This window comes from Monodon monoceros, unplaced genomic scaffold, assembly GCF_005190385.1.
Source record: "Monodon monoceros isolate NGI ecotype Baffin Bay Population unplaced genomic scaffold, NGI_Narwhal_1 Super_Scaffold_16, whole genome shotgun sequence".
Taxonomy (NCBI): Eukaryota; Metazoa; Chordata; class Mammalia; order Artiodactyla; family Monodontidae; genus Monodon; species Monodon monoceros.
The window spans coordinates 99,136,166-99,160,189 of NW_021703772.1; the positions used below are offsets into that span (position 1 = coordinate 99,136,166).

Sequence of the window (24,024 nt, forward strand, 5' to 3'; positions counted from 1 at the left end):
AAAAAAAAAAAAAAAAAAAAAAAAAAATATATATATATATATATACACACCCAACATAGGAGCACCTCAATACATAAGGCAACGGCTAACAGCTCTAAAAGAGGAAATCAACAGTAACACAATAATAGTAGGGGATTTTAACACCTCACTTACACGAATGACAGATCATCCAAAATGAAAATAAATAAGGAAACAGAAGCTTTAAATGACACAATAGACCAGATAGATTTAATTGATATTTCTAGGACATTCCATCCAAAAACAGCAGATTACACTTTCTCTCAAGTGTGCACGGAACATTCTCCAGGATAGATCATATCTTGGGCCACAAATCAAGCCTCAATTAATTTAAGAAAATTGAAATCATATCAAGCATCTTTTCTGACCACAACGCTATGAGGTTAGAAATCAATTACAGGGAAAAAAACGTAAAAAAAAAACACATGGAGGCTAAACAATACGTTACTAACTAACCAAGAGATCTTTGAAGAAATCAAAGAGGAAATCAAAAAATAACTAGAGACAACTGACAGTGAAAACACGTTGATCCAAAACCTATGGGATGCAGCAAAAGCAGTTCTAAGGCGGAAGTTTATAGCTATACAAGCCTACCTCAAGAAACAAGAAAAATCTCAATTAAACAATCTAACGTTACACCTAAAGGAACTAGAGAAAGAAGAAAAAACAAAACCCAAAGTTAGCAGAAGGAAAGAAATCATAAAGAACAGAGCAGAAATGAATGAAATAGAAACAAAGAAAACAATAGCAAAGATCAATAAAACTAAAAGCTGGTTCTTTGAAAAAAAAATCTAAATTGATAAACCATTAGCCAGACTCATCAAGAAAAAGAGGGAGAGGACTTAAATCAATAAAATTAGAAATGAAAAAGGAGAAGTTACAACAGACACCACAGAAATACAAAGGATCCTAGGGGACTACTACAAGCAACTCTATGCCAATAAAATGGACAACCTGGAAGAAATGGACGAATTCTTAGAAAGGTATAACCTTCCAAGACTGACCCAGGAGGAAATAGAAAATATGAATAGACAAATCACAAGTAATGAAATTGAAACTGTGATTAAAAATCTTCCCACACACAAAAGTCCAGTACCAGATGGCTTCACAGTTCAATTCTATCAAACATTTAGAGAAGAGCTAAGATCCACCCTTCTCAAACTTTTCCAAAAAATTGCAGAGGATGGAACACTCACAATCTCATTCTGTGAGGCCACCATCACCCTGATACCAAAACCAGACAAAGATACTACAAAAAAAGAAAATTACAGACCAATATCACTGATGAATATAGATGCAAAAATCCTCAACAATATACTAGCAAACAGAATCCAACAACACATTAAAAGGATCATACACCATGTTCAAGTGAGACTTATCAAAGGGATGCAAGGATTCTTCAATATATGCAAATCAATCAGTGTGATACACCATATTAACAAATTGAAGAATAAAAACCATATGACCATCTCAACAGATGCAGAAAAAGCTTTTGACAAAATTCAACACCCATTTATGATAAAAACTCTCCAGAAAGTGGGCATAGAGGGAACTTACCTCAACATAATAAAGGCCATATATGACAAACCCACAGCAAACATCATTCTCAATGGTGAAAAACTGAAAGCATTTCCTCTAAGATCAGGAACAAGACAAGGATGTCCAATCTCACCACCATTATTCAACACAGTTTTGGAAGTCCTACCCATGGCAGTCAGAGAAGAAAAAGAAATAAAAGGAATACAAATTGGAAAAGAAGCAGTAAAATTGTCAGTGTTTGCAGATGACGTGATGCTATACATGGAGAATCCTAAAGATGCCACCAGAAAACTGCTAGAGCTAATCAATGAATTTGGTAAAGTAGCAGGATACAAAATTAATGCACGGAAATCTCTTGCATTCCTATACACTAATGATGAAAAACCTGAAAGAGAAATTAAGGAAACACTCCCATTTACCATTGCAACAAAAAGAATAAAATACCTAGGAATAAGCCTACCTAGGGAGACAAAAGACCTGTAATCAGAAAACTAAGACACTGATGAATGAAATTAAAGATGATACCGACAGATGGATATTTATACCATGTTCTTGGATTGGGAGAATCAATACTGTGGAAATGACTATACTACCTAAAGCAATCTACATGTTCAATGCAATCCCTGTCAAATTACCGATGGCATTTTTTACAGAACTAGAACAGAAAATCTTAAAATTTGTATGGAGACACAAAAGACCCCGAATAGCCAAAGCAGTCTTGAGGGAAAAAAACGGAGCTGTAGGAATCAGACTCCCTGACTTCAGACTGTACTACAAAGCTACAATAATCAAGACAATATGGTACTGGCACAAAAACAGAAATATAGATCAATGGAACAGGAAAGAAGGCCCAGAGATAAACCCACACACCTATGGTCAACTAATCTATGACAAAGGAGGCAATGATATACAATGGAGAAGAGACAGTTTCTTCAACAAGTGGCGCTGGGAAAACTGGACAGCTACATGTAAAAGAATAAAATAGAACACTCCCTAACACCATACACGAAAGTAAACTCAAAATGTATTAGAGACCTAAATATAAGACCAGACACTGTAAAACTCTAAGAGGAAAACATAGGAAGAACACTCTGACATAAATCACAGCAAGATCTTTTTTGATCCATCTCCTAGAGTAATGGAAATAAAAACAAAAATAAATAAATGGGACCTAATGAAACTTAAAAGCTTTTGCACAGCAAAGGAAACCATAAACAAGATGAAAAGACAACCCTTAGTATGGGAAAAAATATTTGCAAATGAATCAATGAATAAAGGATTAATCTCCAAAATATATAAACAGCTCATGCAGCTCAGTATTAAAGGAACAGTCAACCCAACCCAAAAAGGGCAGAAGACCTAAATAGACATTTCTCCAAAGAAGACATACAGCTGGCTAACAGACACATGAAAAGCTGCTCAACATCATCATTGTTAGAGAAATGCAAATCAAAACTACAATGAGGTATCACCTCACACCGGTTAGAATGGGTATCATCAGAAAATCTACAAACAACAAATGCTGGAGAGGGTGTGGAGAAAAGGGAACCCTCTTGCACTCTTGGTGGGAATGTAAATTGATACAGCCACTATGGAGAACAGTATGGAGGTTCCTTAAAAAACTAAAAATAGAATTACCATATGACCCAGCAATCCCACTACTGGGCATATACCCAGAGGAAACCATAATTCAAAAAGACACATGCACCCCAATATTCATTGTAGCCCTATTTACAATAGCCAGGTCATGGAAGCCACCTAAATGTACATCGACAGTTGAATGGATAAAGAAGATTTGGTACATATATACAATGGAATATTACTGAGCCATAAAAAGCCAAAATTGGGTCATTTGTAGAGACGTGGTTGCATCTAGAGACTTTCATACAGAGTGAAGTAAGTCAGAAAGAGAAAAACAAATATCATATATTAACGCATATATGTGGAACCTAGAAATTTATACAGATGAACCGGTTGGCAGAGCAGAAATTGAGACACAGAAGTAGAAAAAAAACGTATGGACACCAAGGGGGGATAGCGGGGTGGTGGTGTGATGAATTGGGAAATTGGGACTGACGTGTATATACTGATGTGTATAAAATATATGACTAATGACTAATGACTAATAAGAACCTGCTGTATAAAAAAATAAATAAAATTAAATAGAAATAAATGTTCAGTAACTAGGAAATGATATATATATGTAAAATTTTGCTTAGTATTTCAAAGTCTTTTGTCGCATTGCTATCTTTCCTTTTCCTCTTTTTATATTTTCATTTTTTTCTTTTTTCTTATGTGTATATGATTTCTTTTGCTTTAATTCATTTTTCGTCTCTTCCCTTTCTTCCTTTCTCTCCATTGCATCTCCTTCTCATCTCTCCTTATACTTCCTCTCTAATATTTTCTCATCTCTCCCTTTCTTCCTTCTTCCTAATTTTCTGTTCTCATTTTAATCCTCTTTTCCTCCTCAATCGCACAATTAAAATCATGTCTTAATACTACCTTGTCTTCATAATGTTTCACAAAAAACTATGATTGAAACATATTTTCTGAATTTATCATGAAAAAAACTCTGTGTGCTTTTGAAAATGGTGTATTTTCTTCTGTATTTTTTCCTTAAATATAATTTTATTTCTCTGTGACCATGGGTTGATTTTTTTTTTTTACCATGAGCAAATGAATACCTTTGATTTAGAAGTAAAAAAATTTCAACTACCTCTTATCTCATGTAATTTATTTTTCCCATTCATTTTTGATAATAAAGAGAAGCCATGAGAAATTATTAGTATATCACTCTCATATCGCTGCCTCTAGCTGTATTTATTCATTCATTTAGTTAGTTAGCTAGTCACTGTAATACAATAAACTATTGTCCACTTATAAAAATATTTATCCAACAAGATGCTCTCTAGTAATGTATAAAGGTAAAAGTTTAATGGGCTTTAGTCTCTAAAAATTGCTGCCTATGTCATTAACAAATACCAGGTGATATAGGTTTCTAAATACAAAAAGAATGCTTTTATCCACAATTAAGTTCATTAAGTGCATTTTTATGACAAGTCTTACATTATAAATGCTGAATCCTTAATGAAAGTGTATTAAGTTGAATTATTCACATTTTAAATTTTATAATTGAATATTTGGTATAGATTCTTTGAAAATATGCTATTATTTAAATAATCTGAAATTTCTTGTATCAGGGAGATAGGAGAAATCTGTGAGAACATCTAATTTCCCAAATTTGTATTATAGAGGACGACATTTATTTATAAGGGAGGTGGTTTGGTGTACCTGAAATCACACAGATTCACAGTCCAAAGCAAGAATCAGAAAATTTAATGGTTATAATAGAATATGATAATTTTTCTGGTAGAAGTGGACACAGTTCAAAAAAAGAGGAAGTCAGTGGAAAGCATTTCTGGAAGAAAGAATGTGAATACACAATCATGAGGAATGAAACTATTTACACTTGCAAGATAAAAGTTGTTCAATGTGGCTGGAACAAAACATTTAAGATAAATCAAAGGTATAGGCTATAGGGCAGGCTGGAGCCAGATCATAAAAGCCTTATTTTTCATCCTAAGGAGTTTGTAATTAACAATAAAGTGTCAATGATAAACCATTGACAATTAAAATAATATTCTTATTCTGGCCATGGAGTACCTGAAAGTAGACATGGCCTCTTGGCAAAAAGAAAGAAAAGAAAAGTGAAACAGAAAATAAAAGATTTTTTTTTTCAAAAATAACTGGATAAAATACATGAAACAACACTTTTCAAGCATGGGACAAGAGTCACGATAGGCCTCTGATCCCTGAAAGAAGGGAAAAAAGTCAGGTGAATGTTGTAATTGTCCTGGCTCTCTGGCTAGAATTATTTTTTGAATTCTAGGGTAAAGAGGAACAATTAAATAAGTGCATAAGGGTATCTCAGAGTCACAGTTGAGACAGAAATTGGCGTTCAGAAGGGTTGAAGATTCTGGAATGTTGGGAAAGTGGACAACACTGGAGCACAAGAAGAGACAGAGAGAGAGGACACCAGGAATCTGCATAGGGTTACAAGGGATCATCTTGCATCTGTTGCTGAAAATACCTAGCTGAGCATACATAGGAAGATACTCTGAGCCTGGGAAAAGCCAGAGCTCACACAGTGCTGGAATATATTAAAGTTCCAAACAGTCAGAACACTGGAATGTTTAGAAGAGATCCCAGAAGAGTCATGCCTTAGTATTAGAGCTTAACAAATCATAGAGCAAAGATCATTCACACTCACACTAAATAAAATATTTTTTAAAGCTTTCAAATAATTAAGCTGGGGCTTCGCTGGTGGCGCAGTGGTTGAGAGTCCGCCTGCTGATGCAGGGGACGCGGGTTCGTGCTCCTGTCCGGGAATATCCCACATGCCGTGGAGCGGCTGGGCCTGTGAGCCATGGCCGCTGAGCCTGTGCGTCCGGAGCCTGTGCTCCGCAACGGGAGAGGCCACAACAGTGAGAGGCACGTGTACCGAAAAAAAAAAAAAAAACAGCTGACCTGCAAATAGCTTAAACATCTGCTATAACACAGTCCAACAATTAATAAAAGGACAGAACGATGTCCAGAACTCAACAATGTAAACATCACAGTGGTTAGAATCCAATAAAACATTACTGGCTACATATAGAAGCTAGAAAATATGACTCATAACTAGGAAAAGAAAGCCAGTGAATTGAGACAGATTCAGATATGATGGAAATTATGGAATCCACTGACAAATACAATAAATTGGCTATTATAAATATGCTAAAATATATCAAGAAAAAATGAATGTAGTGATAAATAGAATATATTTTAAGAACTTAAAATATGTGAAATTAAAACTTCTCTGAAAAATACTAAAAGCAAGTTAGACACTGCAGAAGAAATATTAGTGAACTTGAAACATTATCTATAGACACTTCCAGATGCAGAGAAAGCTAATGAAAGAAATGAACAGACCCTAAGATAGTTTAGGTCAATATCCATATCTATAATATTTTAAATTAAAGTTGAAATGGAAAAAATATTTGATGAAATAATGGCCAAATCCAAATCTGATGAAAAATATAAAGTTGCTCAACAACCCTCAAGCAGGATACAAAAATAAAAAGACATTTACTTCCACATATTACATACATAGTAAGAGAGCCAAGAGTGACTGCAGGCTTCTCATCAGAAAAAAGCAATGGAGAAAAATCTTTAGAATACTGATGGGAAGCAAAACAATACAAAACTATCAACATAGAATAACAAACTTAGAAAATATCCTTCAAAAGTAAGTCCAAAATAAAGAATCAAGAAAAAAGAAACAAGAAGGTGTTGCCATCAGACGTGCATGCTTAAATAACACAAAGATCAAAGAAGAATTTAGGAAAATAATTGGAAAATATTTTGAGCCAAATGAAAATGAAAACACAACTAATCTAAATTTAGGGATACCTAACATTGTGATTAGAAATAAGTTTATGTCTCTAAATTCTTACTTTATAAAAAAGGAAATCTTTAAAATCAATCATCTAAGATTCCACCTTAAGAAACTAGAAAAAAAAGAGCAAATTAATCCAAAGTAAATTGAAGGAAGGCAATTATAAAGATAAGAATAGAAATAAATGATATAGAAAATGGACTGGCAGTAGAGAAAAGCATATTAAAAACCAAAAATATTTTCTTAGAAAACATAAATAAAATTGATAAAGTTCTAGATAGAGCCTTAAAAGAAAAAGTACACTGTCATTTTCATTAATGAAATAGATGATGTTAATAACAGATTCTACAAACATTGTAATGCCAGTAATGGAATATTATAAGTAATTTTAGGGCAGTAAATTTGACATCTTAGATAAAATGGGTAAATTTCTTAAAAGAAAAGTTGCTAAACATTCAAACAGGAAGATATACAATATGTAAATATCCCATTATCTACTAAAAGTTTTAATTCACAGTTAATACTCTTCCCACAAAGTAAATTCCAGTTCCAGTAGCTTCACTGGTACATTCTGTTCAACATTTAATATATTAATACCAAGTTCACATATACTCTCAGAAAATATAAGGCCAGCATCAACCAGATTCCAAATTCAACATAGACATAACAAGGACAAAAAAAATCAATTTTTCACATGAATATTGATGCAAAATTCCTTAACTAAATGGTAGCAAGAAAAATCCAGCAATTTATAAAAGGGTAATGTATTATGACTATATGGGGTTTACCTGAGGAATCCATGATTGCTATGATATTCAATAATTAATCAATGCAACTTACAATGTTATACTGTCAACAACTCAAAGGCTTTAGAAAAAACATTTGATTAAAAATGAAAAACAACAATAATAATAAAGTAGTAATAATAACTGGGCCAGAAGAAAAATAAATGATTTAAGTTGATGAATGGTATGTACAAAAATACTACAACTGACATCATACTTAATGTTGAAGACAATGCATTTCCCCCAAAACTGGGAAAAAGTAAAAATGTCTGCTCTCACCACCTCTTTGCAACATTGTATTAGAGGACTTAGTGAAATGAGGCAAGAAAAAGAAATATAGGTTAAAAAAAATTGCCTTTATTTGCAGAAGATATAAATAAAACAGAACCAAATAAACAAACAAAAAAAATGGAATCCACACACACTCATAATACTATTAGAAATAATGAGTGAATTTATCAGGGTTATTACAAGTATAGGTTAATATACAAAAATCAACTATTTTATATACTATAAGGCAAGGCAAAATTTTAAAATAGTTAAAAATAACGACTTAAAGTAACATCTGAAACTATGTACTATATACTATAGTATACTATATACTATATACATCTAATAGAAATGTGTCAGTCTGCTAAAATGAAAGCAAACATTTCTGGAAGAAATTAAAGACTCAAATGGATATATACATGCATACATAATTAGAAATTATGGATATTTTTAGTATATAAAAATCCCCAATAAATCTATATTTTTAATATAGCAGTCAAAATTCCAGCAAGTTACTGATGTTTCTCTCCCTTCATGTTTTGCCAGTTTTCTCTCTCTCTTTTTTTTTTGGTTTTTATGAAAAAAACCATTTTAATATTTTCTATTGCTATATTGTTGAATTCATTAATCTTTTCTTCTGCAGTATCTAATATGTTGTTAATCCTATCCAGTATTTTTTCATCTTAGATTTTATAGTTTTCATGTATCTCAAATTTTTCCGTTCTTATTTTTAGAATTTTAACTTGTTTGTTTTTAAAATGTCTTTCATCTTTCTCCTTAATATCCTCAGGCTTTTTTAAAACTTAACACATGGAATGTAATTATAATCTCTGTTTTAATGTCATTATCTATTATATGCATCTGTGTCATTTCTGGGTTCTTTCTATTGAATAAAATTTTTACTCATCATGGGTGATATTTTCCTGATTTTTTGCATGCTTGGTAACTTTGTATTAGAATTCAGGCATTGTGAATTTTAAATCATTGGGTGCTACATAATTTTGTATTATTTAAAATATATTCTTAAGCATAACATTAACATGATCAGATTTACATTTTGAAAACGTAAATGCTAATTCCAAGTATAAGGGGCAACTGGAGACAATTTCACTGGAATAAAGAAGCTCAGTTAGAAAACTTGTAATAATCCAGAAGAGAATTTATGAGAGAATAATCGGTGACTAGCACAGTGCCTGTCAAATGGTAATGATGGATAATTATTTGTGTTACACTGTTTCTTAATCAACACATAGAGATTATTTACACTATCCTTTTTGACTTACAGAATATTTTATATTGGAAAGCAATTCTATGCTGAAGGAAGCTATCCTGAAGAAGAAGAGAGTAAAGTCAGAAATTAAAACGCTTCATATTGATGACTATGGTAAAGTTTTGTGCATGCTGTTATTCAAAAAAAAAAACTTTCTCTGCACCTTATAGTTTTACATATAAATGACTCTCCATCTTTAATATTTTGCTCTTTCTTTAAAAGAACTTCCTTTACAGTTGTCCTTTCCCAAAGATTTTACGGACCGAAACCAGTATGCTCTTCTGTTAATAATGTAAGTATCTTATTTGTTTTTGAAATAAAGGAACCTAAAGAGTTTAGAATTTTTCTTATGTCTCACATGGCAGTATTCTGATTAAAAAACAACAGAAGAAGTCCTATATGTGTAGATAACTGGGACAGCTGTCAGTTGTATGAGTTCCTCAAGGACACCACCACTAAATAATATGGGAGGGTGTGTAATTGCTTGTGCTTCTTGCATCCCAAATTGCACTCAATGTTACTCCTGGGAATAATGACACATATAGTTTGGTTTATGGATGTCTGCTTAGCAATTACTCAAGCACTATGCTCCCTTTGTTTTCTTTCTTCCTTTCTTTGTGATATATTTGTCATATCAAAGTTATACTAGATTTGTAAAAGCCACTTTTTTTTAATTGTGGTGAGAGCACTTAACATGAGATCTACCCACTGGACAAAATTTTAGGAATACAATACAGTGTTGTTAACTACACGCACAGTGCTGTCTAGCAGATCTCTAGAACTTATTCATCTTGCATGACTGAAACTTTATACCCTTTGAAAAGCAACTCCCCATCCCTCCTCCCTCCAGCCCCTGGCAACCACCATTCTACTCTCTGCTTCTATGAATCTGACTATTTTAGATGCCTCATGTAAGTGCAATCATGCAATATTTGCCCTTCTGTGACTGGTTGTTTCACTTAGCATGATGTTTTTAAAGTACGTCCATGTTTTCACAGGTAAGCCTTATGTTTTCTATTAGTTCTTGATGCAGCATTGAGGAAACATTTATTTCCATTGCTGAAACAATTTGTTATATTTATATCACTCTTACCAGTTTTCCTTCCTGGATTTAAGGTCAGCAGGAGGCCACTCCTGTCCTCAGAAAAACCTGACTCTTAGGTTTTTCCAACTTGGAATTGACTTTGGAATTGAATTCATTCATACTTTCTGTGAGATTATATTGTGACTATATACCACTGGGCACAGAGGCCTCTAACATCTATTGGTTAACTAACTTGATATTGATGTAGAATTGTATTCCTGAGAGTTATTAGTTATTTTCCTTACTAAGAACCCAGCCAACATATTGCTATGACAGTGCTTAAAATTGTCTACAATTGTTCAGACCCTTTTTGGAAGAGTAGAATAGAAAGTAACATTACTTGTTATGACTATTGAATGTGGACAGTAAGTATTCAGTCTGCGGAATCCAACTGCCTGGCTTCAAATTCCAGTTTTGTCATTTACTAACAGTGTGTCCTTGAACAAGTTACATAACCTCTTGTAAGGTTCAGCTTTTCCAAATATAAAATGAGCATTATAATCCAGCCTATGTTTTAAGGCTGCTTTTTAGATTAAATGAAATAACATATAAAATGCCTAGCACATGTGAGTCTTATAATTATTGTGATTATAATTCATTCATTTTTATATAGATTGCATTGATTTAGATCTTTTGATAAATAGAAGCAATTTGTCATTTCATTTTAATAAGCCAAATAATACAGAAAATACAATACTTAATATTTTCACTCACTCCAGTGTTTATTCCTACATCTAATGCCTTGAGCTATCTTTGTTTCTTATGCCAGGACCTTTCTCCTTTGTCCCTAATAGCCAGAGGCCCTGAAATTTCTTGGTATCTTCCTGAGGAAGTTCTTATTTGCTCTTTTCTTATCTTAACTCCTTCTCCTGTATCTTCTCTTTCACTTAGTTGTCTTTAGTGCTTTTTTTTAATCGAAGTATAATAAATTTTAATTGATTTACAATGTTTCAGGTATACAGCAAAGTGATTCAGTTAATCTATTATAAATATACTTAATCTATTATATATATATATATATTTTATACATAGTGTATATATGTTTATCCCAAACTCCTAATTTATCCGTCCTCCCCCATTTCCCCTTTGGTAACCATAAGTTTGTTTTCTATGTCTGTGAGTCTATTTCTGTTTTGTAAGTAAGTTCATTTTTATCATTTTTTAAGATTCCATGTATAAGTGATAGGGTATGATATTTGTCTTTCTCTGTCTGACCTCACTTAGTATGATAATCTTTAGGTCCATCCATGTTGTTGCACATGGCATTATTTCATTCAGTTTTGTGACTGAGTATTCAATTCCTATTTGAACTGTATGTGTGATTTATTGGGGAAATAATCTCAGGCACTAAAATGAGAAAAAACTGAAAAAGAAATTCTCAACCTCGTGTTCTGTCTCAGTCATATCTCCTTTTGGGAAAAGGGATTGTTCTTTTTATTCACTGAGAAATGAGGCTTCTCAGGGAAAGGAACTCTACAAAGTATCCTTCCTTGAAGCATGACTTACATATGCAGTTGGATGCGTAGACAGTTCTTCCCATTCACATATCCACTGGCTCCAGAGTGTGTCAGACTTTGGGGGAAAAAGTAGACAAGAGTTCAAATTCTCTCTGTAGCCTTGAGTCAGAGAAGCCAACTGGCTTGTCCTGCCATCAGATTTGTGCTTTGGTCTGGGTGATTTTTAGTTCATAAGAAGAATATAAGGAATTACACAAGACTCAACTCTCTTATTAGAAAGGAATAGTCAAGTATTTTTTAGAGGCAGGAGAGTAGAGTAAAGGTACTGGCTTAGGAGTCAGGTAGGCCTGGGTTCAAATATCAGCTCAAAGATTTACCAGTACCTTGCTTAATTTTTCTAAGCTTCAGTTTCCTTATAAAAAAATTGAAGACAAAAACATGGACTGATATATATAAACATGTCACCATAGTGTCTAGAAGAGCATAAACATTTGCAGTTGGTGTTTAATAAATTGTAACCATAAACATAGTTATTATTAGAAGTAGTAGTCATTTTAATATTTAAAAGTATCAATATAAACATTTAATAATATATTTTAGCATCCATAAAATTATTTAATAGACATTACTAAAGCAGATAAAATAATATAGTTAGGCCTATAGAGTTTAATTTGCCACTTTTTTGTTGAAAAGAAGAATAAAAGTATTAATTCATTAGTTTTCATTTGTTTTTATATGCTGATTATACTAAATATTAATTTAATTTATCCAAACTCCTTGATTTTTAGAGGTAAATTCTCGGAAGTTTCACAGAATATGTCTTACAAAGCCAAACAGGATTTTTTTCTTTTTTGATTCTATATTTATAAAATGATCGATTACTTTAAGCTACATGATCATTCCTAAAATATTTATGCTTGGAAACCCATATAGGTCAGAATGGCTTAAGTGTAAAGTGTCTTTTACCTGTTTTTTAGAAGGTTTACAATTTAAGGGTATTTTTTTCCTTAAGATTAAGTACTGTGTTCAGTTATAAGTGGACTCCACACTCGAAAAAAGAAAATAATAATAATTGTCTTTTTTTCCCTAAATGGACAATTTGACAGTGAAGAATAGTAAATAAACTAATATTTAAATGAGGCTAAGAGATGATTTAGTGATTTTGTTGTCACTACTTTATTGCTATTCTGTGCAGTGCATCTAGTACCTGACAGGCTGTGAGTCACTTCTTCATCTATAGAGATGGGTTCGCGTCCAAGAAATTCTATAGTGAATGCATAAGTTGGAGACTGGCTGCAGCAATCTGAGTTGAAGGAAGATTGGCCTTGAAGAAAGTAGCCTCTGGCTATCAGGAATCATCTTTCTGCTAAATTTTCATTATGGAACCTCAGAAGAAATGGTCCTTTGAGGACCTCTCTGAGTTTTCTGAAACTCAAACCTAATTTCATGATATTGAAAGTACAAGTGAATCAATGGCAACCAAATATTTTACTGTAATAGAAAATCTAAGAAGCATTGCCACTACAACTGTTGCTCAGTGGCCTCAACTTACAGTAGCTTCTGTGGGGTTATGACCCCTTTTTCTTTTTTTACTCCTATTGTCCTTTCTCCAGTCTTTCTCCTTAACGTTATATTGAGTACTTAAGACCCCAGTAGTCGATATCCACGTTCATACCTATTCTATATGCATCTAGTCTATACTATATATACTATATCCATCTATATCCATTTCAGCATGTATCTCCTTGAATTATTGTTTCTTATGTTATTCTTATTTTCTACTCCTGTATGTGTAACTTAGTACAATACAAATTTACCATGTTGCTTTTATGTGCAAGAAGCTGTGCTAATGGCTGAAATGGCATCTTGAAATCTGTAATCATTTTTTTAGATTTGTGTTATCTCCGCAATACCTAGCACCCATAGTGGAACCTTATGAAAACTTACTAACTAATCTGTAATTCTTTTAATAGTGCAAGACTGAAGATTACTTGAGAGAGAGAGCCTACAGTTATAGATGCTTATTTGATAAATTAATATAAATCTAAAGGCCTAGAGCCTGATAGGAAACAATCTAAACAGATATACTGTTATTGGAGATGAAAGGTGTTTTCTCTGTTCACTGTGTTCCTGAAGACAAGCATATCAAGCTGAGTTTCATTCAGTACCAAGGAATCATCATGTCTTCCCATTTCATACCCTTTCATGTTCAACTTATCCATGCCACCCTCGGCAAAGGTGTAACGCAGAGAGGCAGTGACTGTTCAACACATTACATTAATTTCCAGAATGCAACATCCTTTATCATGCCCTTATGACTTAGTCTCATCTTGCTGAATTCATCTTCCTTGAAATCCTAATGAATTCTTTTTTTTCATTTTTTTTTTTTTTTGCTGTATGCGGGCCTCTCACTGTTGTGGCCTCTCCCGTTGTGGAGCACAGGCTCCGGACGCGCAGGCTCAGCGGCCATGGCTCACGGGCCCAGCCGCTCTGCGGCATGTGGGATCTTCCCGGACCGGGGCATGAACCCGTGTCCCCTGCATCGGCAGGTGGACTCTCAACCACTGCGCCACCAGGGAAGCCCCCCTAATGAATTCTTGATCATCCGTCAAGCCTTATCTTCCTGAAGCTTTCTTTCACCCTCTTCATCAGCCCATCTATATCCTATAACAATCTCCAATCTATGCCTCCTCCTACAGTGACAGCCTTCTGTTCAAAGTCTTTCCATATATCTTGAATCATATTGATCATATTGTTACTTTTCCCACTTTACCCTAATTTGGTAAGATGTTTTTATATACTATTTAGGGAATTTGTGACTCCCACTAGATTTTGCACCAATGTTTCTGAAGAAAAAATCCACGGTCTAGAAGTGAGTATTTAGAGAAACAATTTATAGAATGGCTTATGAATATTTCAGCATCTTAAGAAAATAGAAATGTTAAAAATCTTTATTTTAATATAGTAATGTATTCCATGTATTACAAAATGCCTTATTCATTTATGTCTTCCTCACAGCAACTAGTTTTTGCAGAGTTGCTCCACAAATTTGTGTTGAGTGAAGAGATTGACAATGGCCAGAAATCAGATGAATATGGTTATTACTACTGTTTCCCACTAAGCCATTTTAACTGGAGAGCATTATTCATTTTTATCTAGATATTTTCATCATTTAGTCAATGTTATTCATATCAGAGTCCTAGGACTTGGTCATCTTAATGGAAGTAAGCTGTTTGCCAGCTCTTTTTGTATAGTTATTCTGTTAAAAAGCAGGGTATAATTGGTACATTCATAGTGAGCGAAATTATCCCGCTACTCATCTCCAGCAGTCAAGTTAACATCACTACTTTTTTCATACACACATTTTCCTTTCAAAAAACAATATGGATATTATTTAAAATGTTGAATAACATTAGGTTCTTGGGACCATAGTGTCTTGTCTTGACCTTTGAACCAATGGAGTCCTCTAAGAGCCCACACTCTTCTTCAAGTCCCACACCAGGCATAGAGCATAACTGGATGAGTCAATTCTAATCTGTCACCCTGCTCTCTACCTACACTTCCTTTTCTGTAATGTATTGCTATATCCTCTCTCTTTCAGTTTCTTTTCCACTCTGCTGCTAGAGTGAACTTTGTGAGATCCATATCTGAAAATGTGGCTCTCCTGGGAAAAATCCTCTCATTATTATTCAACAATTGATTAAAAGTTCACATTTTCTAACACAGCATACAAAAGTCTTCATCTGTTTCCCACATATCTCTCCATCTTCATCTGGCTCCACCTACCCTCTAAAGAGACATTTAGTGCTCTAGATATTTTTTAAAACTGTTTTAAAAATGAAATACCAGGGGCTTCCCTGGTGGCGCAGTGGTTGAGAGTCTGCCTGCCAATGCAGGGGACACGGGTTCGTGCCCCAGTCAGGGAAGATCCCACATGCCATGGAGCGGCTGGGCCCGTGAGCCATGGCCGCTGAGCCTGCGCGTCCGGAGCCTGTGCTCCGCAACGGGAGAGGACACAACAGTGAGAGGCCCTCGTACCGCAAAAAAAAAAAAAAAAAGAAATGCCAGCTTCTCAATCATTTCTCTGTGTCTTTTCCCACAGTCTCCCAGTACCTTTAGTTTCTATTAAGACTTTGAGATGTATTTTTACATAATTCTATACACACCTCTGTTAGAACATGAAACCACACCAGATTACATACAATATTTGCTTTGCTGTCTCTTCTTTTAAACTATAAACTCATTGCTGATAACAACCCTTTTTGTATTGTTTTACCTTAACGCAGTGCTTAGAGCATTATTTATGTTCATAAAATATTCATAGAATGAATGAATAAATGAATGTATGAATGAGTGAATATATGAATGAAGGAATACATGAATGAATAAACAAAGAAATCAATCAACCCTGAGTTAGTCATCAGGAATGAGTTAAGTCAAAGTAGAGAAAAAGAGAAGTAAACTATGAGAGTTTATAATGTGTTAAATCAGCCTTTAGGATGAGTCAGTTTTTCTGCAGTTTAGTTTTCCTCTCAGAAAAACATGAGGTGAGTTTCTCATTTCTCTTAAAATCTTTCTGGATAAAGCTAAATAATGATTGGTTTTCATGCTATCTTTTTACTGTTTCTCTTTTACATTTGATTATTGAGATTGTCTTCTTAAAATAATAGGATTTGATAATAGCTACCATTTACTGAGTGTTTATTGTACAAGGCGCATCATGCTAAGGATATATAAATGCCATCTTTAATTCTTACAGAGACCAAGTGAGGTAAATATCACTTTCCTCAGTTTAACACAAGGAAACTATGACTAAAATATGGCATGGATATTAACTCCAAGGTCATGGGCAGGACAAAATTAGTGTTTGAACTCAAAGGTGTTTTCAATTTATTTTTCAGATCAAAAAGCTCTGCTGTTTCTATTACGCAATACTCTACTTACATATCGCATTGCATGATAATTATTATTGGAAGATTATCAAAAATGCTGTCCAGAATCAATAGGGACTTCTCTAAAACCAAATTCATATAACCTTTCGTTCTTCCCACTTAACAGTTTGTGATAATCTCTAGAATGTAACATTTTCCACCTGTACCGTGTTAATGCTTTGGTGTAAAATAAAGATTATAAAGGACGAATTGTGGGATTGGGATTGACATGTATACACTACTATGTATAAAATAGGTAACTAATCAGAACCTACTGTATAGCACAGGGAATTCTACTCAATGCTTTGTGGTGACTTAAATGGGAAGGAAATCCAAAAAAGAGGGGATATACGTATACGTATAGCTGATTCACTTTGCTGTACAGCAGAAACTAACACAACATTGCAAAGCAACTATACTCCAATAAAAAATTAATTTAAAAAATCATGATAAGTTCCTAGATAGTCCACATGAAAGATCAAATTCTCAATCCACACTATTTCATAAAATTCCAAATTCTAATCAGAGGGTTCACTTTATGGGAAGTCTTTACTCTCTTCACTTACTATGTGGATTCATAGACTTTTGAGCAGATCAGATTGTTAGAAGTAAGTTTGTTTTGTTTCCCAAGAGTGAAGACACACATATTCCAAAATTTCTATAACAATATTTGATTATCCACTTGTTCATGCCAAATACATACCCATTTCACTCTCAGTTTCTTACAAAGATAACGCATTTGCTAGATGTAAATGGACAAGAGAGATCGCTAGTACTTGTCTCAATGAGTCATCACTGCTTTGCCATGTAAGGGGGGTCAAACTTTAAATTTTAAGTTTCTGACTTTTCTCATTCTTGTTCATGTTGCTCATTTAAGTGAATGTAAAATGTACTCACACTGTAATACCCAGGAAATGATGAAGAGAAAAGACAGTGGCATTTAATCTTGGTAATGGGAGGAGGGAAGGTGATCATTACTTTTTATATTATTCTTGAACAGATTAGAGCTTGTTCTTTCACAGTTTATAGATAATGCCTCTTAATGTCAGTATTAATTTCTTAGTACTGTTTAAAACTGTACACACTCAAAGTTGATGTATTAAGAAAATGTCACAGGGAAAAAAATTCTAAATTTACAAAAATGTGTATGCAATATGTAAGACATAATATTCTCCTGACTATTCTTTTAAATTGATAGATTTATGTACATATACTAGTATAAAAATATATAGTCACTTCTATGACTTACATATTTATACCATTTTAGCTCTTTTCCTCTCTTAATACAGGTCTCAGATATTAATGGTTTCCTATGAATGACGTGAATGATGTGATATGGTTTCATATGAATAATGTCAATTGATTACCTTTTTGAAACATACGAGTATATTCTATATTTAAAGATATGCTTCTGAGTGCTTTTCATAAGAAATGCTTCCTAACTCTGTTTTGTTTTTTTTTTTGGTTTGGATGGTCACATATTAAGTCATAAATGTAAGGCTATAACTATATTAGATCATTCTTTTCTTCTGTTTTAATTATTTATTTTTTTCTGAAATCTATGATAGAAGAAAACATTAACTATGTTACTAATTTGACATGTCTTTGAAAGGTTAAACTAAGGATACTAAACATGGTGTTTTCTCCTTTGGTAATCCAGCAAAGCCCCAAGCTGAAGGAGTGCGTCAGTGACATTATGTTACTTATTCGTAGTTAGCACTACAGTTATTATTATTTCTGTTTAACTGACACAGCAATGTAAGCTAAGATTAAAATTACCTGTGTTTATGTAGCCACATTTTTCAGTTGATAAATTGACATTTAGAATCCAGCTAAAGGATTCTAGTTAGGGAAAATGTATTGTATAACCACCATGTATTATTGAAGGTGAATGATGCCCTGTCCACGATAAAATGAAAGTTCAAAGTTTGTATATAATTAGTATCCATTCCTATATTATAAATCCATTGCAATCCATGATATACATCCTATGTATTGTATGCCTCAATGTTACACTCACAACATTCTCATGCTGAATTGTATTCTATTTTAGAAAATGAAGGGAGTTCTCTGGGGCTCTAGTGGTTAGAACTTGGCACTTTCACTGCCTTGGCCCAGGGTTCAACCCATGGTTGGGGCACTAAGATCCCACAAGCCGTGCAGCACACACACACACACACACACACACACAAAATGGAAAATGAAGAAATATGAGATTGTTGTGAAGATTGCCATCAGCTTCTTATTTTAATATACACATACTTCTATTTCTTTTGGAATATACCCATATTTCTTAAGCCAGCATGTAGAATATTTTCCATTATAATATCTAAAGCAGACCTTTTGCATAAAAGATTTACATAACAATTATATTCACATAAAGAATGAGGTAGAGTCTCCTGTTCTCGATCTGTTTATACAATGTGCTAAACTGTCTTTTGACTGTGAGTGATTTAGGTGTCAGTGCCTCAAAGGCCAGGGGGGTGGATGAAGCACTCTCTAGCTCAGTGATTACACAACCATCCCCAGCAACTGAAAATAAAGATCAACAAACCCCTTTCTCTTTCGACCTCCTCAACCACTCTGTTAGAAATTATCCCAAATGGAAATTGGCCAACAAATAAGAATTCACGTAGTAAGACTTCGACGGTAGGGATGATTAGGAGATTGGAACTTCCATTTTATTGCACAATTTCTGTCTACAAGACATCCCTGAGGCCCTTTTCTGTTGGTTCTCCTCTGATAATTTTATGTGCTGTCTAAGATGTTTATCCCGAGGTTAATTTTGTGTGGATAATACTAACAGTCCATTTTGGGGTTTTGTAGTTGGCTCATTAATATCCGTGCTGTTTAACATTTCAACCTGTGTTCCGATAAGCTCTTCATTCTTTGGCTTCCTATATCAATATAAATAACTGAATTCTGTTTTTTTTCATTGCTCTAATGATAGTTTTATGCAGTTTTTATATCATGCTAAGGAACAATCTCTAGCTTCTATTCAAGAGAAATCAAAGAGCAAAATAGAATTGAATGTCCTTCCAAACAAGGAAGAATGCCTTTAGCAGACAGAAATTGACCCTGATATATGGAAAGCTATTCTACTAAAAATCGAAGGAGGAAAAGAAGAGAAGTGAGAAGAGCAGTAGGGTAAGGATGAAAAAAGATGCAGTTTTATTAACACAAAATACCCTCCCAAATTTGAGATCAAATTTTGATCAAGAAAAAACATTAAATTTATTGTCTGAGCAGCTTCTTGAATATAAAGAAAACTATTGAAAAAACATAATGCCTCAAAAAAAAAAAAACCTAATATCTATGTCATAAGTTCTATAAATCAGAAAGGTATACGAGGGTAACATTCTCTTGTTTTAGTGGTTCCAGAAGAAGTATATAGCTGTGGAAGCAAAAGAAAGAATTTACACATACAGAGACACACAAATTACCCTCAGATGCATAATCACATGTGACTATGTGTAGAAAGAAATCAATTACACAGAAAAAAACAGAAATACATACATATTCATTCATTCTAAGTTAACTGAAAGACCCACCCACTGTGAAAAGTAGAACACTTTTACTGCAACTGAAGTTTTCATCCTTTGGACTGAGCCAAATAAGAAAAACTTGATTTTTATAATATAAAAGCTCAGGACTTATCACTGCAGAGTTGCCTAGGGATGGCCAGGTTTGGGAGCTCAGCTTCCTTGAGAGGAATGGAAGATGAAACAGTCAAGTCCCATAGCATTGACCAGAACATTGGGTTAATAATATTTAACAAACTACAAACTGGACACTTTGCTAAGCAATTTATATATATATATATTATTTTATTTAATAGTTATCATAACTCTACTAGGTAGACACTATTATTATCATCTTCCACACCAAAGCAAACTTAGGCATAGGGAAGGGAAGGCAAGTGTCAAAGCCACTGGGCCTGGGCTCAACTCATTTTGGTTTTACCAACGTATCATCTATACCCTTTTCATGATAACACTCTCACGTCTCTATGAGGTTCAGGTCATTAATATAGGCAATATTTTCTAAAAATTTTAACATGGGAAAGATCTATAAATGCAAGTATATGAACACAGGTGATGGAGGATAACACAACTTGAGAATTTGTTTGATAATCCTAACTTTCTATGTATTATCAGGTAGACCACGGGGTTTGGTTAGAGGCATAAATAAACTTGTCCATATCAAACGCTTCCCTAGTTGTAACTCCGTGGAAATTAATTCAGCCAAAAATTATATGTAAACAAACCAGGGATCAGAAATTTGCAGATTATATTATATTATAATATTCCTAATGGAAGAAATGGGGATGTGAACAAGAAACTGTTCTCTGACAGAAAAAAAAGAATGTTATTTCTTATATGATGTAGTATATATATGAAAAAACTCATTCCAGCAATCTGCATGTAGGACAATCCTTCCATGAGAGGGAAGTCTATGGATAATAAAATGAGAAATAGAAGGAATTGGCCAAGAAGCCCTTGACCAATGTATGTATCTGCATGTATTGATATATATTGCTTGAAACAGGATAGATTTCATTAGCTTTTAGATGTACTTATGTTATAACTAAGTCATCTCTGAATATAAATTTTTGTAACTTTCAGGTTAAGACAAGACAAATATTGTTTCACTCTACTCATGTCAAACTCATGTTCTATTGTGAAATGAGTTCTCTCCTAAAGAACAAAATCAGAAGCGCTGACAATTCATTTTCCTTAAGAATGTAGTGTGATGCAGCTCTCTGCAGCGTCAGTTTCTTTTCCCTTATCTGGCCTTTCATTCTGTCTGTCACCCTTCTTTCCACACTCTTTTTTAGTTTACTATATCTAAAATAAAATTGCAACACAGCTCTCCCTGAGTCTAGCTCTTATCTAGCACTTCTGCAGCTGAAGTTGGTCTATTTTAAGCCTAAAAAGAGCAAAGAACCAAGATGACAAGCAATTTTCTCTGTCCCCTCCTTCCACAACCCAGTAGACACAGATACCCAGCTGTTGTATAGCAGTTTTGAAATTCTGCCGTGTAGGAAAAAAAAAAACATTCTGCCATTCAATAGATCACTCATGGAAAGTTCTCTCACTGGTAAATATTTTCCTTGTTTATCTAGCCAAAGTTTTCGTGGTAAGGAAAAGGCTTTTAAAAATGTACTCTATGTGATCTTAACTATTTACAACACATTATTCTATAATGAAAACAATAAATGAAGATAAAAAGAGCATATAATTGCCAGAGTAACTGAGCATATTGATAACAAAGTCAAAACCTATCTCTTCTGAACGTAAATCCAGCTCTTTTCATGAATTTAAATAGCATTTTGTGAACCTGACCAAACGTACTCCGAACAAACCTCTTCACTTTAATTCAGTTTTTGACAGAGATGATGTTTTGTTATGTCACAAGGAAGTGGCTTGTTTTGTCATTTTAAAGGTCTATTGAATTTTGTGTGTTTTGCTCAGCCTTTTTTCTTTATTTCATTATTTGCTTATATCATGTTCTCTTCATCCACGCAGAGACATTGAGTGTTCAAGGTATTAAAACAGATGTGAACTCTACCCTCAAAGACCTTAACTTCTAAGAAAAGTTTAGTCTTAAGTTGATTTTGCTGCCTGTGTTAGGAAGTGGACACATTTCATATTGCTGTGACCTTTTCACTGCTTAAAACACATGGAATTGTTCTTTTCATACAACTTTCAACAAAATTGTGTATCCCTATTCTCAACCTTGAAACACTGTTCTTTATATGTCCCCAGAGATTTCTGAGACAGAGAGAGTAAAGCAAAACCATATCAAATAAAGGATGTGGCAGACACTCAGAGGAAAACAAAGAGGAGGCATATGAGTGGGAGCTCACCAATTCTGCATGGCCAATACATACACGAGTTGTGATACCCATTTATTATATGATGGATGATTTGGTTTACAGTACCTTCCTTGTGGTCATCCCTACAGCCATATATCGTTTCCTACTTCATCAAATAAGTAATATTTTCTTGCCTTTATTTGTTGAAAAAATTTCTGGTGAACACTTTGTGAAAAATCTCCCCCTTGCTTCTGCAAGTCTCTGGCTTGTTCCTTATACAGGCAGTGCTTACCATCATAATCCATGTTCTGTTATAATTGATATTGAAATATGCCTGTATTCTGCACCAAGAAAGAAAGAACAACACACCCAACTAGACAGAGAAATGTGTTAAAATTATTGGCTGATAATAGATTATAACATTTTGTGTTCTACCATTGAAAGCAGGTGAAGCAGAGCAAATGAATGAAATTGTATATTTTTCCTGGGTATTGCGAGCATGAGTAAGGAATTGAGTTTTTGGTTTGAAAAATCTACAATCACTTATTAATCATAAGTTTGAAAAATGTGCCTTATTTTAAACTATATTTTTTCTTTTCTTTTTTTATTGAAGTGTAATTGATTTACAGTATTGTGTTAGTTTCAGGTATACAGCATAGAGACTCAAGTTTTTTGCCGATTATGTATCATTATAAGTTATTTTAAGACATTGGGTATAATTCCCTGTGCTATACAGTAATTCCAGGTTGCTCATCTATTTTATGTATGGTAGTTTCTATCTGTTAATCCCATACTTCTAATTTGTCCCTCCCTCTCTCTCCCCTTTAGTAATCATAAGTTTGTTTTCTATGTCTGTGAGTCTATTTCTGTTTCATATATAGATTTATTTGTATTTTCTTTTAGATTCCAAATATAAGTGATATCACATAGGGTTTGTCTTTGTCTAACTTACTTCGCTAAGCATAATATTTTCTAGGTCCATCCACGTTGCTGCAAATGGCAATATTTCACTCTTTTGTATGGCTCAGTAATATTGCATCCTATATACAAACCACACCTTCTTAAGCCAATCAACTGCTGATGGGCACTTGGGTGGCTTCTTCCATGCCTTGGCTATTATAAATAGTGCTGCTATGAAAATTGGGGTGCATGTATCTTTTGGAATTATGGTTTTCTTTGGATATATGCCCAGGAGTGGGATTGCTGGATGATATGGTAGTTCTATTTTTAGTTTTTTAAGGGACCTGTATACTATTTTCCATAGTGGCTGCACCAATTTACATTCCCACCAACAGTGTACAAGGGTTCTCCTTTCTTCACACCCTCTCCAGCATTTATTGTTTGTAGATTTTTTGATGATGGCCATTCTGATTCGTGTGTGGTGATACCTCATTGTGGTTTTGATTTGAATTTCT

The 24,024-nt window shown here is 33.8% G+C and overlaps 1 protein-coding gene across 10 annotated transcripts in view; it reads left to right on the top strand.

Moving 5' to 3' along the window:
- Window positions 1-24,024, top strand: part of DPP10 (dipeptidyl peptidase like 10) — a 1,301,728-nt gene that overhangs the window by 1,246,349 nt on the left and 31,355 nt on the right. For all 10 annotated transcript variants that reach the window (XM_029225838.1, XM_029225839.1, XM_029225846.1 and 7 more), the window contains 2 exons: window positions 9,335-9,433; window positions 9,542-9,611. In XM_029225838.1, coding sequence (XP_029081671.1) covers window positions 9,335-9,433; window positions 9,542-9,611 — 169 coding nt within the window. The remainder of the gene's footprint in view (window positions 1-9,334; window positions 9,434-9,541; window positions 9,612-24,024) is intronic.